Source organism: Musca vetustissima, unplaced genomic scaffold (genome assembly GCF_032173495.1).
Source record: "Musca vetustissima isolate MV318-11 ecotype Yass unplaced genomic scaffold, APGP_CSIRO_Mvet_v1 utg73494, whole genome shotgun sequence".
NCBI lineage: Eukaryota > Metazoa > Arthropoda > Insecta > Diptera > Muscidae > Musca > Musca vetustissima.
The window spans coordinates 16,484-42,736 of NW_026884827.1; the positions used below are offsets into that span (position 1 = coordinate 16,484).

Sequence of the window (26,253 nt, forward strand, 5' to 3'; positions counted from 1 at the left end):
GGAAGCTGATATACATTTAAGAAGAAAACTACCCTTATAGGTATCTAGCTCCGCAATTTTCAATTTTCCAATTGAAGAGGCTATAATTTGGCATTTCGGGTTCTGGGCGCTTATATTCTTTTAATGAAAAAATTGTCAATTAATGTGTATAACCCACATTTAAAGAGGCTCATGCCCGCATTCTCCAATCGAAGAGGCTTTCATTTGAAATTTACAGATTTTACCCTTATGGTAATTTAGGACATTTATCAGGCGTTTAATTCAAATTTCGTAAACTTATTGAATGTTTGATCCGGAATTAGAAAATATCGGTTCGTATCGTACCACATTATGGCAAATCTATATGAATTTGAAATGTAATGATTTTCCAAAAACTTTGTAAACTTGTGTTGTTGTAATATAAATATTATTATATTATTTATAAAAATTATATATATTTACAATATTAATAACTAATGGCTGAATTGGCAAGTTATGGTAACAGAATTAATTGATTATTTTTGTTTCATGAACATGTAAATGTGAACGAGTACGAATGTGGGTGTGTGTATGTGTTATTTGAATTACTGAGTATTTTGTGGTGATTCGTTTCATAAGCTATTACACTAGGCAACACTAAAAATTGCATCCGGGTGTCTCTAATTTGGCATTTGGGAATTTTGAAGGCCCCCTATAAAGATCCCGACCAATTTTCGATTTATTACGGTTTTAGGCAAAACGGGTTTAGGCATAAAGACTGTAACTTGGCACCTAAAGTTTCGTGGTATAGAAGATAATTCTCCTCAGAAAAATATCGGTATAGGAAACTAAAGTCTTTCCCCTATGGACAGATTCGGCTACTCGAATAAAGTTTTATTTTAAATTAAAATTCTGAACTAGTTTAAATAGCCGACCTTCATTGAAATTTTGAAGTCTCTATTTCGGGAAAAAGTGTACTTTTGTGTTCGGGATCTCACGTTTGAACTAACAATAACCGAATTTGATATTATCCGAATTTCTTCTTTTCCTATCTAAAACATTTTAATTAAATAAAAAATAAATAATTTAACATTTCCTTTTTTCTATATTTTCTGTTGCCTTGTGTAATTTTTATGAACATTTAATTTTATTGTCTTGACACGTATACAATTCTAACTTAAAACAATGGCATTTAGTTTTCATTGGTAACATACTTACATATATATACGACCTAATTAACAACTAATTTCTATAACCTAACAATATTTACAAAGAAATGGAATTATTAATTTACATGTGTGTATGTGTGTATTTGTTTTTACCACAGCCAAGAGGGGTGAGTAATATTCGAATATTTATTTCTTCATAATTTTTTTCCAAACTCACCTCACTCTTAAGTGTTGAATGGATAATGTAAAAAAAAACAGTGCATATGTGTGTGTGGAAAATTGTCATAATATGTATGTGTGTGTGTTTGTAAATATGTATGTAAATGTGTGTTAGTGTTTTCTTTTATATACTAACCTTAGTAATACTAAATCACTTTTAATGTTCTTCTTATTCAACATTTTCGTCTTCTCCTCCTACTCTTCGTCTTCGCCTTTTTCGTAGTCTCTACATTCGTATCTGTTCAACCATATTTTTATTTCTCTGCTGCGGTTGTGGCTGATGCCTCGCCGGCATATTGACCATATGATGTCCGCCCAGCGGTGATATGGATGGTGAACGTGTCGCCAGCGGTGATAATGAGGGTGAAAATGATGGTGACATCGCGGTCGATGTGGAGAAACCACCTGCCGTTTCATGATTGATGGGTGAACGTGGCAGCATATACTGCGGCGTGGAACCCAAGTGTGTGGTCGCTGTCCCCGTCATATGATGTGGATTATTACCCTGAGGTATACGCATATTAACTCCCGAACCGGATAGAACCTGCAGGTTAATGGCACGCGGTGCAACATTTGTTAGCATTGGTGGTGGTATCCGCGTCTTTACCACACTCGCTATAGAATGCGCCAGACTTTGTTTACTTTTATTGCTGGACGAGCCGCCACTTTGTCCACTATTCACCGAGACATTATCATCTTTGAGGCGGGCAATTTCGGAAAAGACATGAGCCAGGGGCTGGTACTGGGGTCCCCAGTCGAGCAAGTAATCCCAATTGTAACTGCCCTTCAGCTCTTCTTCACTGTGTACAATGGAACTCAGGGAGCCGGTCATTGAGGGTCCTACATTGGCCGCATTAACTCCGGGATGATTACTATAAGCCATAACATGATTGACATTGGGTGTCATATTGGCCGCTGCGGCTGCTTCGTCATTACTACTGGCCCGATCTGAGGCTGCCCCGTTGACATCATTCAATTTGGCATATATCAGGTTGGTTATATCCGCCTCGTTGTTGGGATCTTCGGCATACATGTGAAGGGAATCTACCATGGGTAGGGGATGGTGGAGGTGAGCCTCTTTATTCGACCCTGCCATACTGGTGCTGGATGCCACTCCGGTGGGATCATTGTCACGATCGACAATTCCCAATCTCGCCAAATATTCTTGAGTATTTTGCACGGAAATATCCGACAGCCGGCCATCTTCTCCTGCTGCACCTGCTCGTAGATTTCCCTCGTTGATCATACGTATTTCTTCATCCTCACCATCATCCTCGGCAGATCCACGTCCACTTGAACCTGACTGCTCGGATCCTGAGAGTTCGGAGGTTGTTGCTGCCCCGGAGTTAGAACTCCCCGCATGATTTCCATAGGGAGGGATTTCATCATATTTGGGCGGGGCAAATTGTGCCGAGGCCATGGCTCCCGATGTGCTGGGGTTGTTGTTACTGTTATTGATGGAATTCAAACCTGAGGCCCTTATGGGTATGGTATCAAAGGCACTAGGGTCCACATAACTATTGGAGTTCCCCACAGGTTCGGTATTCAAATGCGGTTTCACAACATTCCTTGGTTTACGACTGCGCATGCGTATGAATAGGAAAATACCCGCCGCAGCACAAATAACGAGCATCAGAGCAATAATCAGACCTATGACCCAATCGGCAATCCCACCACCAGAACCCGAAATTCCCCCTGCACTACTGGCCAAATTGGTGTTAATATCAGCCAATGGATCCAAAGAGATTTCCACCACGGTCATATTGGTCAACGAACCCTGACGTCCTGAACTTGCAGAGATCACCAAACTTATATCCCGACCATCATCAAAGTTGTCATCTAATTTCTTTTTGAGCACCACAGCTCCTGTTGTACGATTCACCTTGAAATAGGCATGCTGGGAGCTAAGTTGATATACCACTCGTCCATCTGGACCCTTGTCACGATCTGTGGCCGAAACTTGACCCACAACATAACCCAATGGAAGATAACCACTTGAGGGTGAGGGCATTACAAAACGATAGGTGCGTTCGGTGAACTGGGGAGCATATTCATCACGCGAATCAATTTGAATGCGAACTTTGACTTTCGAAGATTTACCACCCGTATCCATGGCCTTGAGTATAAAATCGAAACGGCTACGTTGTTCAAAATCAAATACAGAGTTGGTGGTAATTACCCCGGTTTCCGAATCCACACGAAATAGTTTCCAGGCCACATCGTCGGAACCCACTGCCTCATGTTCAATGGTATAGTTGAGCAGGCCATAACTACCTCGATCCAAATCGGTGGCATGGGCGCGAAATACACTCGTACCCACCGGTTCATTTTCCGCCACAAATTCAATAAATTCCGTAACCGGGAACATGGGTGTATTGTCATTTTCATCTTTGAGGGTGAGACGAAAGGCTCTCAGAGAGCACAGAGGCTGGGTCAGGGCACTATCACAGGCCCGTATTATTAATTCATAGCACATGGACCCCGTATCATAATCCAATTTGTTGTTTACGAATAGGACTCCCGTAACCAAGTCGATGGTAAACATACCCTCATCATTTCCCGACATTATTTCATAGACCACCTCCGAATTGGGTGTGTTGTCGGCATCCATGTCGATGGCCTGCAGCTGGGCAATAGAATAACGCAGCGGGGCCAATTCACTGACCTCCGCCTCATAGCGACTGGTATTCACAAATTGTGGTGGATTGTCATTGTAATCGTCAATCGATACGAAGACATTTATGGCCGAAGTAGAATTTTCCGCTGCCTGCGAGGCCAATTGTTGAGGTGATGCCGAGGGATCACTTATGACAAGGCGTAATTTATATAAATCCATTTGTTCACGATCCAGGGGTTTCACCAAAATTATGGCCTGGGATTGAAAGACTCGGAACTTACCCTCTTCGTTCCCAGAAACAATGGTGAACATTAAATTCGAATCACTTAAATCGGTGTTGGCATCGAGAATATCCTGACTGAGTTTGAGCACTACAGTGCCCAAGGGTGCCTGTTCATTGATGTGAGCCCGGTAGTGACTTTGCAGGAATTGAGCGCGGGCAGAATTATGGCCCTGGACTTGAACCCTGAGAGTGGTGGAAGATTTCAACGGCGGCTTGCCTTTATCCATGGCCACAATGTTCACAAATAAATCCTCCTGCAGACCCTCCATTTCCGGCCCTGCCAAACGACTTATGTTTACATATACCGCACCCGTCATTTCATTGACACTGAAACCCTTCACCACCGGTTCGATGCTGTAGACAATTTTGGCATTATCACTGTCCGGCGAATCCTCATCGGTGGCATTGACACGCAACAATTCGATGTCGGAGGTTAGCGAAGCTGCTCCCGCCGACACCTGTAAATCTGGCAACATGGCAAAATAGGCAGGCTCCTCAAAAACCGGAGCATTATCATTTTCATCTCCCACACGTACTGTCAGTGTGCAACGTGCCTCATGGGCCGCATCCGAGGCAATTATTTCCAATTGATATTCCTGCTGCTGTTCATAATCCAAGTGTCGTTTCAGGACAACTTTGCCGCTGTAACGATCTATGGCAAATATGGACTTAATGTCAGATGATAACAAATCGTCATCCATGGCAGGCTGCCGATGGTGATGGGAATGGTGATGATGGTGGCTGTGCTGCTGCTGTTGATCCGGCAATTCCATGCTAAAGCGATAGGTTAAGGCTGGATAGGTGTCCACATCATTGGCCGAGATGGTGGTAATCACAGATCCTAATTCAGTGCCTATTAAATAGAGAAAGGTAAACAAAAAAACACAAAGTCAGATAACAAAACGGGAGTAAGTTCTGCAGTGACTTCTTCGTCATCATCTATGACTTCTAGAAATCCCGTAGGATTAATTAAAAAAAGTTTGGAATTTAAAGCACTTCAGTATAAATTTAATAACTTGTCAAATGCTGGTGTTGTATTCTGGTGGCCTCTGGAGCACTGAGATGTGCCACTCACAAACCCAGGCAACACCAACAAATCAAAATTCCTTAAGCAGGAGAATGCCATAAGAAAGCAGGCAACCAGCAGCCAAACAAGAACAACACTCATCATCCGAATGGAATAGGAAAAACTCATACAGAACTAGTTTTTCTAGATCAGTTTTCCAGCAACAACAAGAACATCATGCGGATGGTTGGCTGGCTGACTGCCTAACTTCGTTGGCTTGCTTTGTTCTACAACATCATCTCAATGCAACTCTTCTCCTCCTCTCATTCCCACTTACCTTCTCCAACATTGATCACACTGTGCGGTGGAAATGTCGGCTGATTATCATTCACATCTACAATATGGACACGTATTGTTGCTGTGCCTGTCATCTGTGGCACCCCCTCATCAGTGGCGATCACTTTTAGCTTGTACATGTCACGAATTTCACGATCCAACACTATGTTCGTTTTAACAATGCCGCTAAAGGCTGGCTCAATGACAAATGCATTATCATGATTGCCATCGACGATGTGATAGAGTATGCGTGAATTCGGCCCGGTGTCCTGATCGAACGCGCTAACCTGCACCACAAATGTACCCTTGTTGTTGCCCTCCCACACAGTGGCGGCATACTGTGACTGTGTAAACACCGGACTATTATCGTTGACATCCTCCAGTTCCACAATCAATTCGGCGTAGGCATACAATGGTGCAGCACCGCTGTGCGATTCACTTTGGGCCACCAACATCAGACGCAACTGATGCGGTTGTATGGCGGAGGCCAGCAGCACAGGCAGATCATCCATTTCACGTCGACGCAGGGCACGATTATTGCGAAAGTTGGCGGACAAATCTCCATCAGCATCTTCGGTTTCCATGAATAAAAAACTTGTACCATTCTCACCGCCCTCTTCATAGGTCAGGGAACGGCCACGATAATTTTGAAAATATTTTTGATTGCTTTGCACCTGTTCCTCCATGGTGCCGGCATAACGTTCATAATCAAGTTCGGCACTGTTGGCAACTCTAATCTCACCCGTCGAGGGGTCAATGCTAAATGCCTGATTTTCATTACCCGTACCGAAGGAATACAATAACTTCGCTCTCCTCCCATCTGATCGCAGAGCCGTCACCTGCAACACTTTCATGCCCTCCTCGGAATTCTCTTTCAACTTAACACGATAGGTGTCGTTTTGAAAACGCAGTGTACTGGAACCTTGCGGCAATTCTCCAATTAGCAATTCAATTAAACCCTCCGTTTGCAGTGATGGCTGACCCTTATCATGGGCCACAACTTCCAAATGCAGCAGGCGACCCGATTCACTTGCCAAACTTTGGGTAGCACTCACCACACCCGTATTGGGATTTATACGAAATTTCCCCCTTGTCGAGGGGTCATCTTGTTCTTTAAGGGAATAAATAACTTCACCATTTAATCCCAAATCTTTATCGGAAGCCATAACTTGAACGAGTGTTTGACCTGGTTGGATCAGAGCTGGAACTTGGGCACGAAAGGGATAACGTTCGAAGACAGGTTTATTATCATTGACATCATCGATGGAGATTTGAACGGGAACACGTGCCGATCGGGAATCATAGCGACCGCCATCTGTTGCCACGACCATGAAATTGTAGACATGTTGTCGCTCACGGTCCAGGGGGCTGGAAGGGAAGAAGAAGAAATGAAGAAATGTTTATATATATGCAAATATTATAAAATGCGTACAATATTTATAAAACCAGGAATGAAAGTAGTAAAGTCGGACGACTATATGATACCCTTCACCACTTTGGGCATATTCAATAGATGAATCGTAACATTTGTCGCATTTTTGAAGGACCATTAATATGAAAATGGATCCATAAACATGTCATTCTGCAACCTATATTTCTTCTTCTTCTTCTTACAATGGGACAAAATTATGTAAATTGCAGTATGTTTTGTGCACATTTTGAGTTCTTTGTACATCATGTACATTAAATCGGGAGAAAATATATATAGGAGCTCTATCCAAATCTGAACCGATTTCAAAACTTTCCAAACTCTTGGTTATATTAACTTCAGTTTTCTGTACTTAATTCCTTACGCTATGCCAAATTTCGTGCAAATCGAAAGGTATATAGGGACTTGGGTACATCATTTACATCATTACATTCGAACGAAAATATATATGGGAACTATATCAAAATCTGGACCGATTTTCAGGAAACTTAACACACATCATTCTAGACTTTATTAAGTGAACTATGCCAAATTTCGTGCAAATCGAAAGATATATAGGGACTTTAGTGCACCAATTACATAAAATCGGACGAAAATATATATGGGAGCTATATCTAAATCTGAACCGATTTTCATGATATTTAACACACATCTTTCTAGACTCAGTTCAATGCGCTGTGCCAAATTTCGTGCACATCGAAAGATATATAGGGACTCTAGTGCACCAGTTACCTAAAATCGGACGAAAATATATATGGGAGCTATATCTAAATCGGAACCGATTTTCTCGAAACTTAACACACTTCATTCTAGACTATGTTCAGTACGCTATACCAAATTTCGTGCAAATCGAAAGATATTTATGGACGTTGGTGCCCCTTTTACCTTAAATCGGACTAAACTATATATGGGAGCTATATCTAAATCTGAACCGATTTTCTCGAAACTTGGCACACATCATTCTGGACCTAATTCAGTACTCTGTGCCAAATTTCATGCAAATCAAAAGATATAGAGGGACATTTGTGCCCCATTTACCTTAAAACGGACGAAACTATATATGGGAGCTATATCTAAATCTGAACCGATTTTTCTCAATTTCAATAGGGTTCGTCATTGGGCCAAATAAGTGACTTGTGCCATATTTCATCTAAATCGGATTATAAATGCGACCTGGACTTTGTTTACAATTTAACATCTAGAGACGGACGGACGGACATGCATAAATCGACTCAGAAAGTGATTGTATGCATATTCTCAAAAGGAACCATGTGTCTATCTCGTTTCCTTTTGCCTGTTACAAACATATGCACAAAGACATAACACCCTGTACCACAGTGTGGCGAAGGGTATAAAAAACACAAAAAAATGAGTTTTCGGTCCTCTTCATTCCAAAATTATTATCGGATCATCACCGAAAGTTATATGCGTTGTCCTTGACCATAAGTGTAATCTCATGGAAAATTTCAAAGCGATCAGCGCTATATTATCGACCTCTAGTGTGGTAATGGGTTACTAAATAACATCTCAGTACGTAAGCACCTGTAAATATTTACGTGTAACTCCCACATGCGATTACATACGAAAATATAATCGGTATCAATTTAAAGGCCAACCACTCCTCTTGAATATACAATCAATTTCTCGGGTCTATGTCCGTCAGGAATATATGCGCCGTAAAATACAATTTTTATAATTTTTCACACAAAAGTATGGGTCCATTTGACCCGCTAAATATTGACCGATCTTTATCAAAACAGGCATGCTTATTCTTTGGCGCGACCTCCTTCTCAATGCAAAAATTCGATGTTTGGGCCATAATTGCAGGCTCTGGAATGACCAGAAAAATCGATTATTCTATGGCATATATATTTACTCCTGGAGGATGTAGACCCCAGGAGTTGATAGCATATCCAAGAGGAGTGGTTGGCCTTTAAATTGATACCAAATGTGTGATGTATCTACTCAGATGTGGGAGTTACAGTCAAATATTTACAGGTGCTTACGTACTCAGATATTATTTAGTAACCCATTACCACATTAGAGGGAGAAATATCGCGCTGATGGCTTTGAAATTTTTCATAAAGTTCCAGTTATGGTCAAGAACAACGCCTACAATTTTCGGTGATGATCAGATTAAAATTTTGGGATGAAATGGACCGAAAACATAATTTTTTGGGTGTTTTCGAGTAGAGTATAATGCGAAAATCTCAACACAACCTACCGTGAAGGTAATCTGGACAAGTAAATAGAAGGATTGTACTGAATATTCGAAAAAAGTAAGGAAGAGGTGTTGTTAACCTCTAATCGGACAAGAGGGGGCAAATATCACGAAATATTACTCAGACTCGGAATAAACATCCTCAGAAAGTTAGAGTTCGTGGTAGTTGTGTAGGGTATCGCATGGTCGGCCCCGTCCGACTATACTGCTCCGCTCACTGGTTTTTTAATTTGGTTTTTGGTCAAAAATCGGCGATTTTCCAAAAATATTTTTTCAAAGGTCCACCATTTTGTTAATTTTAGAGCGAAGTCAATAATCCTAGTTCATACGAGAGCCAGACATGTACTCTTTCTAACACCGTTGGAATTTTCGGATTCCGATGTTCCAGTGAGGAGTTATCATGCCCGCCATCAAAAATAAGGACTTTTCTTTAATTACAAAAAACAACAACAAAACAATAACAAAAATTTTTTGTAAATTATTTTTCTTCTTTTTTAAATCTTCAATTATATATGTGCAAAGTTACAAACCTTAACAAGCATTGGTATTGATTTACCAGCCCATTGAAAATCTTAAAAAATTCAAATCGAGAATGGGGGGGGGGGGGGGTTTCCCTTAACCGATATTTACCAAAATCAATAGGGGTCTTCATTAGCCAGAACCCAACCTACTTACAAAATTTCGAAGATTGGGCCATAACTGTGGCCTGTATCGTGTTACAAATTAAAGCACAGACGGACGGACACACATGCCTAGATTGACTCAGCTAGTCGAGATATGACGATCGACGTTGGGTCTAGGCCCAATATTTCGCGGCGTTACAAACTCTTGGGGCTGCACAAAGCTATAATACCCTGACAAGTTAGTTGTTTAGGGTATACAATTTTTGATTCAGAGGTCCATATCTCGGGAATAATGGATTTCCTCCATGAAAGTCATATATTTTCGGGATCAGGGAGACGAGCACTACGTGTGGCAAAAATTTCAGAAAAATTCGAAATCCGCGATGAGCCCTTAAACTCAACTTGTTCCAAATACACACTTCGCATGGTGTTTGAAGAAATATGTATTAGTCTTAAAAAGATATTTTTAAATCGTAGACTCCATAGGTGCTTGAAAAAATATTTCGTTGGTACGGAAAAAATACTTCCAAGCTTGCATTGATGCTTGAATAAAAAAACCGATCCCTTTCCATCAGAGATTACACTTTTACCTCCTCACATTTTCCCAGCGGTTTATTTTTTTTCTCCTTTTTTGTGATCTGGTCCCTCACTTCCCCACCACCCTGACGAACAGAAAAACCAATTAAGAGCTAAAAATCCAACTATTGTTCAAGATTAACAAAATATGTTAAGGCTAATGAGTTTTTTATGATCATCATTGATCATCGCTGCAATGATAATGTAGAACTCCCAAACAATCTTCTTGTTCTTGTTTCTGCCAGGGCACAAAATTCAACAATCTTAACTTTTCCTAATTTAAATCTAAGTGTTCTCCTTTTTTTGGTGTACTCCAATTCAGGAGGGAAACTCTAAGGTCTTTTGCAAAAGTTCTTTATAATTTTAACGAGATTTTTTTTAGTTTTGGTTTTTTGCTCCTGCTGAACAAAACAAACAAATGTTTTGTGTGATGTCTGTTGTAGTTGTTGTTGTTAGGAGATGTTATTGCTGCTGCCGTTGCTGTTGTTGCATTTGATGTGCCTGTTTCGCTAGGATTCCCTATCTCTCGCCTGTGTTAACTGCGTTTCATTGTTATGTTGGGGGTATTGGTTGGGCCCTGGAATGATGATGTGGTTCGGTGTTTGTTGCCGCTGTCGCTGCAGCTATTGGTGGTGTTGAATGTGCTCTTGTTATTTTCGACATCGACAACAACATCACGAAATGTTTGTTATTCGTCAGTTTACTTGAAATGATTGTATTTAAAGTGATTTAATCATTGTTGGCGAACAACATCGACAATAACAACCCGAACCAAAAACCAACAGCAACAACCAACGTCGCACCAAACCACCAACACACCGAACTAAACAAACAGTCTATTTTGTTTGTTTGTATTTTTTTCTCCCAAATGATGTGAAATTAGAATTAGAAGTGAAAAGTATTTTTTCCAACCTCTCAGCGAGTGGTGGGGAGGCTGAGGGAGTAAGAAATGATTTGAAAAGTGTGGGTGTTTGTTGTTGCTTGTGTTGATGTTGTTTGACATTGACATTTTTTCTAACGGAAAATAGAACTTCAATTTACATGCCACATAAATTGGTTTGGTGTTTTGTTTGATAGTCGTCGTGTAATGGGAGGTGTGGAATGTTGCTTACATTATCTTTAAACTAAACATCGCGGTAGAGATATCAGCGAAAAAACTAGAACAAACAATGAAAATAATTTGACAAGTAAAAGAATGGCAAAAGGTAGAATAATTATGTGAGTTGAAGTTTGGAAGGTTATATATGTATGTAACATTGTTTTTTAAGGTCCCTCAAATCGGATTTTTATTAATATTTTTTTTCAAGGATCAAACAAAATTTTTGGAAGAATATTTTTTCAAGGCTCACCTAAGGCGTGGATTTTTTAAAGAATATTTTTTCAAGGCTCACCTAAGGCGTGGATTTTTTAAAGAATATTTTTTCAAGGCTTATCTAAGGCGTGGATGTTTTAAGAATATTTTTTCAAGGCTTATCTATGGCGTGGATTTTTTAAAGAATATTTTTTCAAGGCTTATCTAATGCGTGGATTTTTTAAAGAATATTTTTTCAAGGCTTATCTAAGGCGTGGACTTTTTAAAGAATATTTTTTCAAGGCTTATCTAAGGCGTGGATTTTTTAAAGGCTTATCTAAGGCGTGGATTTTTTAAAGAATATTTTTTCAAGGCTTATCTAAGGCGTGGATTTTTTAAAGAATATTTTTTCAAGGCTTATCTAAGGCGTGGATTTTTTCAAGGCTTATCTAAGGCGTGGATTTTTTCAAGGCTTATGTAAGGCGTGGATTTTTTCAAGGCTTATCTAAGGCGTGGATTTTTTCAAGGCTTATCTAAGGCGTGGATTTTTTAAAGAATATTTTTTCAAGGCTTATCTAAGGCGTGGATTTTTAAAGAATATTTTTTCAAACCTTATCTAAGGCGTGGATTTTTTCAAGGCTTACCTAAGGCGTGGATTTTTTCAAGGACTATATAAGGCGTGGATTTTTTCAACGAATATCTAAGGCGTGGATTTTTTCAAGGCTTTTTTTAAGGCTTGGATTTTTTCAAGGCTTATTTAAGGCGTGGATTTTTTCAAGGCTTATCTAAGGCGTGGATTTTTTAAAGAATATTTTTTCAAGGCTTATCTAAGGCGTGGATTTTTAAAGAATATTTTTTCAAACCTTATCTAAGGCGTGGATTTTTTAAATAATATTTTTTCAAACCTTATCTAAGGCGTGGATTTTTTAAATAATATTTTTTCAAACCTTATCTAAGGCGTGGATTTTTTAAAGAATATTTTTTCAAGGCTCACATAAGGCGTGGATTTTTTAAAGAATATTTTTTCAAGGCTCTCATCTAAGGCGTGGATTTTTTAAAGAGTATTTTTTCAAGGCTCTCATCTAAGGCGTGGATTTTTTAAAGAGTATTTTTTCAAGGCTCTCATCTAAGGCGTGGATTTTTTAAAGAGTATTTTTTCAAGATTCACAAGAGGCGTGGACTTTTTAAAGAATATTTTTCAAGGTTCACAAGAGGCGTGGACTTTTTAAAGAATATTCTTCAAGGTTCACACGAGGCGTGGGCTTTTTAAAGAATATTTTTCAAGGTTCACAAGAGGCGTGGACTTTTTAAAGAATATTCTTCAAGGTTCACACGAGGCGTGGACTTTTTAAAGAATATTTTTTCAAGGCTCACCTAATGCGTGGATTTTTATACCCTTCACCACACTGTGGTACAGGGTATTATTTTGTGCATTTGTTTGTAACAGGCAAAAGGAAACGAGATAGACCCATAGTTCCTTTTGAGAATATGTATAGAATCACTTCCTGAGTCGATTTATGCATGTCCGTCCGTCTGTTGGTGTTAAATTGTAAACACAGTACACGTCGCATTTATGATCCGATTTGGATGAAATTTGGCACATGTCACTCATTTGGTACAAGGACGAAGCCTACTGAAATTGAAGAGAATCGGTTCAGATTTAGATCTAGCTCCAATATATATTTTCGTCCGATTTAAGGTAAGTTGGACTCCAAAGTCCTTATATATCATTCGATTTGCACGAAACTTGACATAGGGTACCGAATTAGGTCCAGAATGATGTGTGATAAGTTTCGAGAAAATCGGTTCAGATTTAGATATAGCTCCCATATATATTTTCGTCCGATTTAAGGTAAGTGGGGCTCCAAAATCTCTATGTATCTTTCTATTTGCACGAAACTTGGCACAGGGTACTGAATTAGGTCCAGAATGATTTGTGCTAAGTTTCGAGAAAATCGGTTCAGGTTTAGATATAGCTCCCATATATATTTTCGTCCGATTTAATATAAATTATGCACTAAAGACCCAAATTTTCGTCGACTGGCACATAATGAAGTTACTACAACCTTTCGTCGGTTCGTCGACGTCTGTTAGGATACATATGAGGAATATACCCAAAATGGTGAATGGTATCACATAGTCGGCACATTCCGACTTTACTACTTTCCTTACTGGTTTTATATTTTTAAACCACTGTTGTTCAAAATTATTTCCTTTTTTCATTTTTTTTATTTTTTTCAAATTTCTTTGATTTATCCAATCCATGATTTATATTTAAATCCCACTGAAAAGTAAAGTCACACATTCATACAGATGTACGAGTATATAAAAAAATACATCATTTTTCTTCACATCTATATTCCAATAATAAAAAGTGAAAAACGAAAAACACAGAAATAACTAACATGTCGGACGGCAAGTCTGTTGTGTACTCCCGGCCTGAACAAGTTGTAATAAATCATCATTTTTTAATCAGCAACTGTCACATGTTAGTCCAAAACATTTTGCCACAAATTAAGCACTTCTTGATAAAAATGCCGCACTTCAATATCAAATGCGTTTTTTTTTTGTATTTCTCGCGCGTCATCTCCGTTTTTTGTTGCTTACAAAAGAAAAAAAGAGGAAACAGCAAAAAATTGTATATCTCGAACGTACAACCACAACCAATCGTATCATGGTGGAATAAAAAAGAGGTGGAAGTCAACAATCACAGATACAAACAGAAAAAAAAAATTGGCTAAAAGGAAAATATCAGTACACATATTCGGTGCTATGCTTTTCAATGGAATTGCCATCAACAAGTGGCCCTGATCTTGGTCACCGATTTTTTTCCATATGAACATCTCATCTCCGAGTTATATTTCGATGGATGGAATTGAAGTGGAATTTACTTTTTTTGTATCCTTTAATACGATTTGTTTTTGTTGTTTTCTGGAGAACATAGCCGTCGTAAGCGGCAGTAACAAGACCAATCAGAAGAAACTTCGACAAGAAAAGTAACGAAAAAAAAGTTCGATGTCTTCTTCATTTTATGTTAAATAAATTTATGTATTGTTTTTTATCCTTAAGATAGAGAAGATTGTTGGCAGGACCCCTCGAGTTCAGGGTATTTGTGATGTGGCCTCTTTGCAAGTTGTTAATGTTGATTAACCCTAGGTTTTTTATACCCTTCTCCACACTGTGGTACAAGGTATTATGTCTTTGTGCATATGTTTGTAACAGACAAAAGGAATCGAGATAGACCCATGGTTCCCTTTGAGAATATGCATAGAATCACTTTCTGAGTCGATTTATGCATGTCCGTCCGACCGTCCGTCCGTCTGTTGATGTTAAATTGTAAACAAAGTACAGGTCGCATTTATAATTCGAATTGAATGAAATTTGGCACAGCTCATTTATTTGGCCCAAGGACGAACACTATTGAAATTGGGAAAAATCGGTTCAGATTTAGATATAGCTCCCATATATTTTTTCGTCCGATTTAAGGTAAATGGTGCACCAAAGTCCCTGAAAATCATTCGATTTGTACGAATTTTGGCATAGCGTACTGAATTAAGTCTAGGATGGCGTGGGTTAAGTTTCGCGAAAATCGGTTCATATTTAGATATAGCTTCCATATATAGTTTCGCCCGATTTTAAGTAAATGGTGCACCAAAGTCCCTAAAAATCATTCGATTTGCACGATTTTTCGCATAGCGTACTGAATTAAGCATAGAATAATATGTTGTAAGTTTCGTGAAAATCGGTTCAGATTTAGATATACCTCCCATATATAGTTGCGCCCGATATTAGGTAAATGGTGTACCAAAGTCCCTATTTGTCATTCGATTTGCATGAAATTTTGCACAGTGTACTAAATCAAGAGTAGAATGATGTGTGCTAAGTTTCGTGAAAATGGGTTTAGATTTAGATATAGCTACCATATATGTTTTCGTCCGATTTAATGTAAATGGTGCTCCTAAGTCCCTAAATATCTTTCGATATGTACGAAATTCGGCATAGCGTACTGAATGAAGCCTTGAATGATGTGTGGTAAGTTCTCTGAAAATCGGTCCAGATTATGATATAGCTCCCAAATATAGTTTCGTCCGATTTTATGTAAATGCTGCACCAAAGACTCTGAAAATCATTCGATTTGCACGAATTTTGGCATAGCGTACTGAAATCGGCTCAGATTTAGATATAGCTCCCATATATATTTTCGTCCGATTTAAGGTAAATGGTGCACCAAAGTCCCTGAAAATCATTCGATTTGTACGAATTTTGGCATAGCGTACTGAATTAAGTCTAGGATGGCGTGTGTTAAGTTTCGTGAAAATCGGTTCAGATTTAGATATAGCCTTTCATATATTTCATCCGATTTAATGTAAATGGTGCACAAAAGTCCGAATATATTTTTCGATTTCCACGAAATTTGGCATAGATGTGTGCTAAGTTTAATGCAGATCACTTCAGATTTACATATAGCTCATATATATATATATATATATATATTCGTCGGATTTTATGTAAATTGTGCACCAAAGTGTCTTTATAACTATCGATTTCCACACAATTTTGCATAGAGTACTGAAATAGGTCTAGAATGTTAAGTTTCTTGAAAATCGATTCAGATTTTGATTCAGTTTCCATATATATTTTCGTTATTTCGTTATTGAGACTTGAATGACCTTATTGGATTTTGTTGAAATTTTTTCAGATCCAGCCATAGCTTTTATATGGATTTCGAACGGGTGTCTGATTGAAATTAATTTTTTAACAGTACGGCGTACCGAATAGCGTCTATCAATTTTGCTATAAATCGTTTTCCATAAATTTGTCCCATGGTATGAAAACGACTCTAAATCTGCCCGAATGAAATTTAATTTATCATAGGTTTCAGAAAGACATGAGGGAACATTGACAAACAATTGTAAGGATATATATGTAGGCTATACTCAAAGTGGTGAAGAATATCATCTAGTCGGCCCATTCCGACTTTACTATTATCCTTACTGGTTTTCTTTTTGTTTTGCCAATTTTTGTTATAGCAAAGGCCAAGTTAAAATATTAAGATTTTTCTGCCAATTTTAAAGGCCCTACCTTCAGAATTACACAATGCTGGTTTAACAAAATATTTTTTAAAAAATCCACGCTTCATATTTTTTTAAATATCCACCCATTATGAAAATCCATAAAAAAAATTAAAAATCCAATTGGTGATTATTGAAAAAAATGAACTTGAAATTTTGTCTGTGCTTTGTATGTGCCGCTTACCTAATAGTATAGCTTGGGCTTTATAGGGTATCACATATTCGACTTTACCAATTGTATTGATTTCTTACTCATTTCTTTTTAATTGTAGTTGTAGGGCGATAAAGAGTCACCGGGGTAACAAAACAGAAACTGAGACAGTAACAGCAGCAACAACCAACATTGAAAATTGTTGCTGAACAATTTATTTTTGCAATTGTTGTCATCATTGATTGTCCATATGAATAAATTTGCACCAGAGGGGGTCCAACCAGTGACTGACTGACTGCCTGCCAACCCCGACTTACTGCCTCAGTGAGAGAGTGATTCTGAACTATAGGCCACAAAAGGCCACATAGTAAAACACAAAAACTAAATACAAATATATATATTTTTTCTGTGCCTTAACAACGTATTTCATTCTGTGTGAATGTTATGTTTAAAAGGTTTTTCTGGTTTATTTTTAGACAGTCCGAGCAACAACAAATGAACGATTTACTAGTTTATGCCAACAACAAAATGGAAACAACATGTCTTGATTTAATTTCAGAGGTTTTTTTACATTACGTCTGAATTTTAGTTTGGACCAAAATAAAAAATAAAATGTATATAGCGACCTTTAAGTAATGTACAATTGTTGTAGCAACATATATACATATATAACTCAGCTTCGGCAACACAAAAAAATGAAAATTCCCTGCCACATCAAATATCGAACCCAACAACCAACAGGGCAGACCGAACGACAGACATTGACTATGAACGAAACCAAACCACAAAAAACAAAACAAAACATGACATCGTTATTGTTGTTTATTGTTGTACACAAAAAAGTGACGTACAACAACTACAAAAAAAATTAAACCAATTTTCAAGTCACTTTTTTTAAAGACAAGGACGAACGCTATGTACCCTGTATTTTGAAAAGAAAAATGTCCTGGACAAATATATTCGAAACAATATTTTCAAAAATCCATGCCTGTAGATCCTTTAAAAAAATCCATACCTGTAGATCCTTGAAAACTTTTTTTGAATAATCCAAGCCTAATGTAGATCTTTGAAAACATATTTTTGGCAAGCTTGAACAGTATCCACGACATAGATTTTTTGTTCCATTTATACCTTATGGGATCTCCAGTGAATATTTCGATGTGTTCCCAACTGAATGACAAATTTAATATACTCTCCACTTTTTGATGCACGATATAACAATTTGTTGTTGCTATTAGTTTTTTATAATTTTTTCCTTAAATATTTGCATTCCAAGAAAGCCAACATTTACTGAAACGACAGGCACTGTCAAAAGACGAAGAAGAACCACTTTTGCCAAAAACGAACAAAACGTCTTAAAGTCTCTACAACACAAAATTATTGCGTAGGTTGTGTATTAATAAAAATTATATCTTTCTTTGTTTTTTATATGCAACGGCAACAACAAGAACAACAAAATATGTTACCTTACATTGTAATTCCTAAGAAAAAATAAAAACAGAAAATCTGTTGAAAGATGTTATGAGCCTCATCTCTTATCTGAGATAATAGTTGCTTAAACCTTTAGGGTACATCGAACATACCACCAGAAGAGTAGGAGTTCCTCTGTTAGCAATGTAAATATTCTGATGGAAATTAAGGCACATTTGTCCCTCCTTTGCATAGTCGTTGTTATATTTTATAATTTTCAGTAATAGTTCATATTTTTTTCCAATTAAAAATAATATTAAAACAAAAGACTTAAGACACGAACATTGTTATTTTTCTCTCAAAAATCCCATATTACTAATAGAAAACCAGTAAGGAAAGTATTAAAGTCGTACTGGGTCGACTATATAATACCCATCACCACTTTCGGTACATTGTACATATCTATCCTTACAATTGAAATTTCTTGAAAATCGAAAGATATATAGCGACTTTAGAGCACCATTTACACAAAATCGGAGGAAACTATTTATGGGAGCTATATCTAAACCTGGACCGATTTTCACGCATCTTGGCAGACATCATTCTAGACTTAATTCAGTTCGCTATGCCAAATTTCGTGCAAATCGAAAGATATATAGGGACTCTGGAGAATCATTTTAATTAAATCGGCCAAAAATATATATGGGCAACTTAACACACATCACTCTAGACTTAATTCACTACGCTATGCTAAAATCGGACGAAAATATACGCTATGCTAAAATCGGACGAAAATATATATGGGAGATATGTAGAAATCTAAACCGATTTTCCCGAAACTCACCACTCATCATTCTAGACTCAATTCAGAACGCTATGCTATTTGGTGCACCATTTACCTAAAATGGCAGACATAATTCTAGGCTTAATACCGTACGCTATGCCAAATTTCGTGCAAATTGAAAGATATATAGGGACTTTGGTGCACCATTTACATTAAATCGGAGGGAAGTATATATGGGAGCTATATATAAATCTGAGCCGATATTCACGATTCGTAGCACACATCATTCTAGACTCAATTCAGAAAGCTATGCCAAATTTCGTGCAAATCCAAGGATATATAGGGACTTTGGTGCACCATTTACATTAAGTCGGCGAAAAATATATATGTGGGAGCTATATCTAAATCCGAACCGATTTTCAAGAAATTGTACACACATTATTCAAGACTCAATTCAGTACGCTGTGCCAAATTTCGTGCAAATCGAAGGATATATAGGGACTTTGGTGCATTATTTACCTAAAATCGGACGAAACTATAGCTATATCTAAATCTGGACCGATTTTCACGAAAATTGGCAGACATAATTCTAGGCTCAATTCTGTACGTTATGCCAAATTTCGTGCAAATCTAAGGATATATAGAGACTTTGGTGCACCATTTACATTAAATCGGATGAAAATATATATGGGTGCTATATCTAAATCTGAACCAATTTTTCCCAATTTCAGTAGGGTTCGTCCTTGGGCCAAACAAATGAGCTGTGTCAAATTTCATCCAATTCGGATCGTAAATGCGACCTGTACTGTGTTTACAATTTAACATGGACAGACGGACGGATATGCATAAATCGACTCAGAAAGTGATTCTATGCATATTCTCAAAAGGAACCATGGGTCTATCTCGATTCATTTTGCCTGTTACAATCATATGCACAAAGACATTGTACCCTGTACCACATTGTGGTGAAGAGTATAAATATTGAAACAAAAGACTTAAGACACGAATATTATTATTTTTTTTTCTCAAAAATCCCATATTTCTAAAAATATTCACTTGGCAAATAAAAATTAGTTTTGAAAAATTCACGCCTAATGTAGATCCTTGAAAAGATATTTGTAAAAAATCCACGCCTAATGTTAATCCATGCCTGGTGTATGTGTAGAAACAATATTTTTAAAATCCATGCTTATTAATAGTCCTAAAAAAAAAAACATTAAAAATGTATATATAATCCTTAAGAAATATTTTTAAAAAAATGCCTTCCCATATTTTTTTTTAATTATCATTTTTAATAATCTATAAGATTCATAGTAGGCCAATACGAAAAAATCGACTTACCCCACAGTGGTGATAACACCACTTTTATTATCAATGGCAAACTGCCATTGGGTCTCATTCGCCAAGGTATACAACAGTCGGGCATTAATACCCAAATCATCATCGCTGGCCTTAATGCGCAAAACACTTGTACCCACTGGCACATTCTCCGCCACACTTGTCACATATTTCGCCTGTTCAAAGTGAGGATCATTATCGTTTTGATCCTCCACCAAAATGGTGATGTTACAGTGGCCCTGATAGCTGATTGGTGAACCGCGATCAGTGGCTTGGATTTGTAGAATATAACGAGATTGTTGTTCACGATCTAATGGACGAGCTGTCAGTTCACCGGTATGCATATCCAGGCTAAATTTATTGCCAGTGTTGCCACCTGTAATACGAGAGAGAAAAGAGAAAACAAATATCACATTATCAACAAACCAACAACAACATCAGATTTGTTTTTCTTTTTTATTATTAACACCATTTGACAACAATGTTGAGCACTTACCAATAATACTGTAAACAATCTCTCCATTGGCTCCCTCATCTAAATCGCTGGCAACAATGGTGTGTATTACCGCCAAATCACTATTTTCCGGCACAGATAGACCATAACATGAACCCGGTCGAAATTCCGGTGCATGATCATTAACGTCAGTTATGGTTATATGCAAAGTGGCAACATCAAATTGGCCATTTTGTGCCGTTGCCGCCTCATTCACCGATGATCGTTGCTGGCGACGAGCCGCTACGCCAGAAGTTAATGCTGCTGCTGCTGCCGCTCCAGCTGTCATTAGATTGGCATTTAAACGCTTGGCATCGTAAACATAAATTGGCAAAATGTATGAAGCTTTTGTTTCACGATCAAATTGGCCGCGTGTTGTGACAATGCCACGTTGGGTGTCAACATGAAAATGATTATCGGCGACACCTGTTGGTATCTCATAGGTGAGATTTGCTGCAATAAAAAGAAAAAATTGAAAATAAGAAGAAGAATAAGAAAAGGAAACGAATAAAAGAAAAGGGTGAATGTTGGGAAATTAAAAAAATACCGTTAATTGTTGTTTAGACTCCTAGCCTTCAGTAGAGCTATTCAATATGGTTGTGTATATAGGTGTTTGTATGATAGGAAGAAGGTAAACTATGTTTAGACGTGACAGTTTTTTCGTTTTCCTCGTTTGACAAAAGTTTGTTGGATTTTTTATTAAATGGAAGCAGTTATGCAGATGTTGACATTTTGATGGACAAGGCATGAGTTCGGTTTTTTTTTGTGAAAGTTGTAATTATTTTCCATGGGAAAAATTATTTGATAAAATTATTTTTTTTTAAAAAAAAATATTTAAAAATCCTCGCTTGTATAGACTTTGAAAAAAATAAAAAATCCTCGCCTTGTATAGAGCTTTGAAAAAATATTCTTTAAAAAATCCACGCCTTGTATAGAGCCTTGAAAAAATATTCTTAAAAAAATCCACGCCTTGTATAGGGCCTTGAAAAAATATTCTTTAAAAAATCCACGCCTTGTATAGGGCCTTGAAAAAATATTCTTTAAAAAATCCACGCCTTGTATAAAGCCTCGAAAAAATATTCTTTAAAAAATCCACGCCTTGTATAGAGCCTTGAAAAAATATTCTTTAAAAAATCCACGCCTTGTATAGAGCCTTGAAAAAATATTCTTTAAAAAATCCACGCCTTGTATAGAGCCTTGAAAAAATATTCTTTAAAAAATCCACGCCTTGTATAGAGCCTTGAAAAAATATTCTTTAAAAAATCCACGCCTTGTATAGAGCCTTGAAAAAATATTCTTTAAAAAATCCACGCCTTGTATAGAGCCTTGGAAAAATATTCTTTAAAAAATCCACGCCTTGTATAGAGCCTTGAAAAAATATTCTTTAAAAAATCCACGCCTTAGATGAGAGCCTTGAAAAAAATATTCTTTAAAAAATCCACGCCTTAGATGAGAGCCTTGAAAAAATATTCTTTAAAAAAAGGTTTATATGGTCCTGATAGGTCTTACAAATGCATATAGTTACCTTCTTCCAGTTTTATAAAAATATTAAAAAATATATTTTGTGTAACTCACCATTTTCCCCACCATTCAATGACTTCGCCGTAACCTGCAGAACAAAACTTCCTGATGGTGAATTTTCCGAAATATTTGCATAGTACATAGACTGGGTAAACCTTGGCGGATTCGATTTGGTACCACGGATTAAAATTTCCAGCTTCATTATCGAACTTTTCTTTTCCAAATCTCCGTGATCCTCAGCTTTCACCAACAACACAAATTTATTACGATTCAAGGTGGTAACAGGCAAACGGTTGTCCACATTACTGCTCTTACTTAATGGAGGCAATGTCTTACTTAATTCCAAAGAACCCGTTTCCGAATTCAAACGAAAATAACCCAATTCATTGCCACTCTGCAGGCTATAGGATATGCGACCATTATTGGCGGAATCTTTATCGGTGGCCACAATTTGTAATAATTGATCACCAATACGTTTATTATCTGTTATCGTAATTACGGCTGAGGGTATTTCTTGTTTGCTAATGACACCATAACGATTGCGGTTCTCTTTCTGCACTGGGGGTATTACAAATTCGGGTTCGTTGTCATTTTCATCCAAAATTTCCAGCACAGCTGTTACGGTACTGTGCAAACGTTCACTTTTATTCATTGGCAGGTCATAGGCTTGCACAATTAAAATGTACTCCTTAATTGATTCATAATCCAAAGACCCCATTAATGTTAGGCCACCAGTTAGAATATCAACGGAGAAAAGGTCAGGTTGTTCCATTTGTGTGAGCGGATTTACATCTGATCCTAAATTTATATTTCTTGGACTATATTTCAATAGTTTATATTGCAATCGTCCATTTAGACCCGTATCCATATCGGTGGCTGTGAAATTGTATAGAACGGATCCTTGTGCTGCAGATTCGCTTACTTGTATCCTTATCGGATCCTCTGTCCATATGGGTGCATTATCATTAACATCGGTTATTTCAATTTTTACTGCAATGGCACTGCTATGGGGATTATTGCTAGCACTTGTGTCAAGGGCTCGAACTTCTAGGCGATATTCCGATTGTTCCTCACGATCAAGTTGTCGGGCCACAACCAGTGATCCTGTATGCCGATCAATATCAAAAGCTCCTTCTATGAAATCTTTTGATACAGCTGTTACCGTATAGGTTATGTAGAGATTATCTTCGTTGAAAATCATATTTTGCCGACTACCATCTGTGCCATCGACATAGCCCACGACATGGCCAATGGCGGCATTTTCAGGGACCTGGAAATAGAACACATATATACAAATTAGAAATTTAAATTAAAACCAAAATAATAATATTCAATTTTCTCAATTAATGAAATTCCTAATTGGAAACTTTAATTCAGATCTCTGTTTATCCATTCCAATCCCCTATTTCCTCCGATTTTTAATCTTTCATGCTGCCATATTTAATTTCATATTTTCATGGTCACTCACATTCGCAAATTCTCATTTCGTTTATAAATTTAAATTAATAATTTTCGTTGTTGTTGTTGTTGTTATCGCTGTCTTCATTTTGGTCTCATTATAATTGGTAGCCCCGTTTGCCTGGTCATTATATTTTGACCATAAACGGTAGTAATTTAAATACTTTATTGTATTGCCAACGTTTATTTTCATTTTTAAATTATTATTGCAAATTATATTAACCAATTTAAAGCTTAATGAGATGATGTTCTCACAAAGCGATGACAACAATAATAACAGCAACAACATTCGGTTGTGTAATTTATACTGGGGTTTCGGTTTGGAATATAATTTTGTAAGGGGAAAATATACATTGGAAAGGGGAATGAGTACTCAGGTTGGGGTAGGACCTTAAACAAGATGATAGAGAAACTTATTCGAATTCCGAAAAAAGTGTGTTATATGGGGACTTGTTCCAAACATAGAACAAGTCCCCAACCTTTATCTCTAAAACCGCAGAAGAAAAGAATTCAGTTAGATAAACTTAAAACCTTCAAATTGGTATGTTCAATATAAAATTCGCCTTTACACCATGTATATGAACCTCCTACAATCAGGAGTGCTAATTAAATTCGACCTTGTAATGGTCCTTCAAATACCATGTTTTTAAATTAAAAAAAATATTTTCTTAAAAATGCACGCCTGCTATAGCCCTTGAAAAACTATTTTTTAAAGAGAAAAAAAAAAAACGGTAAGAAAAGTAGTAAAGTCGGATAGGGTCGACTATATGATACCCTTTACTACTTTGGGTATATTCAACAGATGACTCCTAACAGACGTCGCATTTTTAAAGGACCAGTAAAATGAAATTGGATTCATAAACATGTCATTCTGCAACCGATACTAAATTTTTCATTTGTTCAGATATAGAAGCTATATCTAAATCTGAACCGATTTTCAGGAAACTTAACACACATCATTCTGTACCTAATTCATTGGTACACCATTTACATTAAATCGAACGAAAATATATATGGGAGCTACATCTAAATCTGAACCGATTTTCAGGAAACTTAACACACATATTTCTAGACCTAATTCATTACGCTGTGCCAAATTTCGTTCAAATCAAAAGATATATAAGGACTTTGGTGGACCATTTACATTAAATCGGACGAAAATATATATGGGAGCTATATCTAAATCTGAACCGATTTTCACGAAATTTAACACACACTATTCTAGACTTAATTCATTACCCCATGCCAAATTTCGTGCAAATCGAAAGATATATAGAGACTTTGGTACACCATTTACATTAAATCGGACGAAAATATATATGGGAGCTATATCTAAATCTGGACCGATTGTCGCAAAACTTGGCATACATCACTCTAGGCTCAATTCATTACGCTTTGCCTCATTTCGTGCAAATCGAAAGATATATAGGGACTTTGGTGGACCATTTACATTAAATCGGACGAAAATATATATGGGAGCTATACCAAATCTGAACCGATTTTCAAGAAACTTAACACACATCATTCTAGACCTATGTCAGTACGCTGTGCCAAATTGTGTGCAAATTGAAAGTTATATAGGGAAATTGGAACACCATTTACATTAAATCGTATGAAAATATATATGGGAGCTATATCTAAATATGAACCGTTTTAGAGAAACTTAGCACACATTATTCTAGACTCAATTCAGTAGCCGAATTAGTGACCTATGTCAAATTTCATCCAATTCGAATCATAAATGCGACCTGTACTTTGTTTACAATATAACATGGACAGACAGACGGACGGACATGCATAAATCGACTTAGAAAGTGATTCTATGCATATTCTCAAAAGGAACCATGGGTCTATATCGTTTCCTTTTGCATGTTACAAACATATGCACAAAGACTTAATACCGTGTACCACACTGTGTCCTTAGGATCCTTGACAATTAAAAACCAGTGAGCGGAGTAGTATAGTCGGACGGGGCCGACCATATGATACCCTACAAAACTACCACGAAAAGCAAACATTCTGCGTTTCTATATTCTGAGCTGGAAATATTTCGTGATATTTGCATCCTTTTTACCGATTATAGATCAACAACTCCACTTTCTAACCCTGGCATATTTTCCGATTTTTTTTTCTTGAAGTGAATTTTTACGCCATAAAATACAAAATTGATCACTTTAGGTTTGACCCTCGGAATATTGACCGATCATTATATGAACAACCGCTCCAAGTATTTGGCCAGATCCCCTTCACCTTGTAAAATATGTGACGTTCTGCATATAATAATTGCCTCTAGAGCGA

At 37.2% G+C, this 26,253-nt stretch overlaps 1 protein-coding gene across 1 annotated transcript in view; it reads right to left on the reverse strand.

Moving 5' to 3' along the window:
- Nucleotides 1-1,572: 1,572 nt before the first annotated feature.
- Nucleotides 1,573-26,253, reverse strand: part of LOC133331843 (protein dachsous) — a gene marked incomplete at its 5' end in the record, with an annotated part of 37,979 nt that continues 13,298 nt past the window's right edge. The window contains 6 exons of the mRNA XM_061540226.1: nt 1,573-4,913; nt 4,983-5,099; nt 5,590-6,956; nt 20,487-20,859; nt 20,980-21,429; nt 22,552-23,767. Of these exons, the coding sequence (XP_061396210.1) occupies nt 1,573-4,913; nt 4,983-5,099; nt 5,590-6,956; nt 20,487-20,859; nt 20,980-21,429; nt 22,552-23,767 (6,864 nt within the window). The remainder of the gene's footprint in view (nt 4,914-4,982; nt 5,100-5,589; nt 6,957-20,486; nt 20,860-20,979; nt 21,430-22,551; nt 23,768-26,253) is intronic.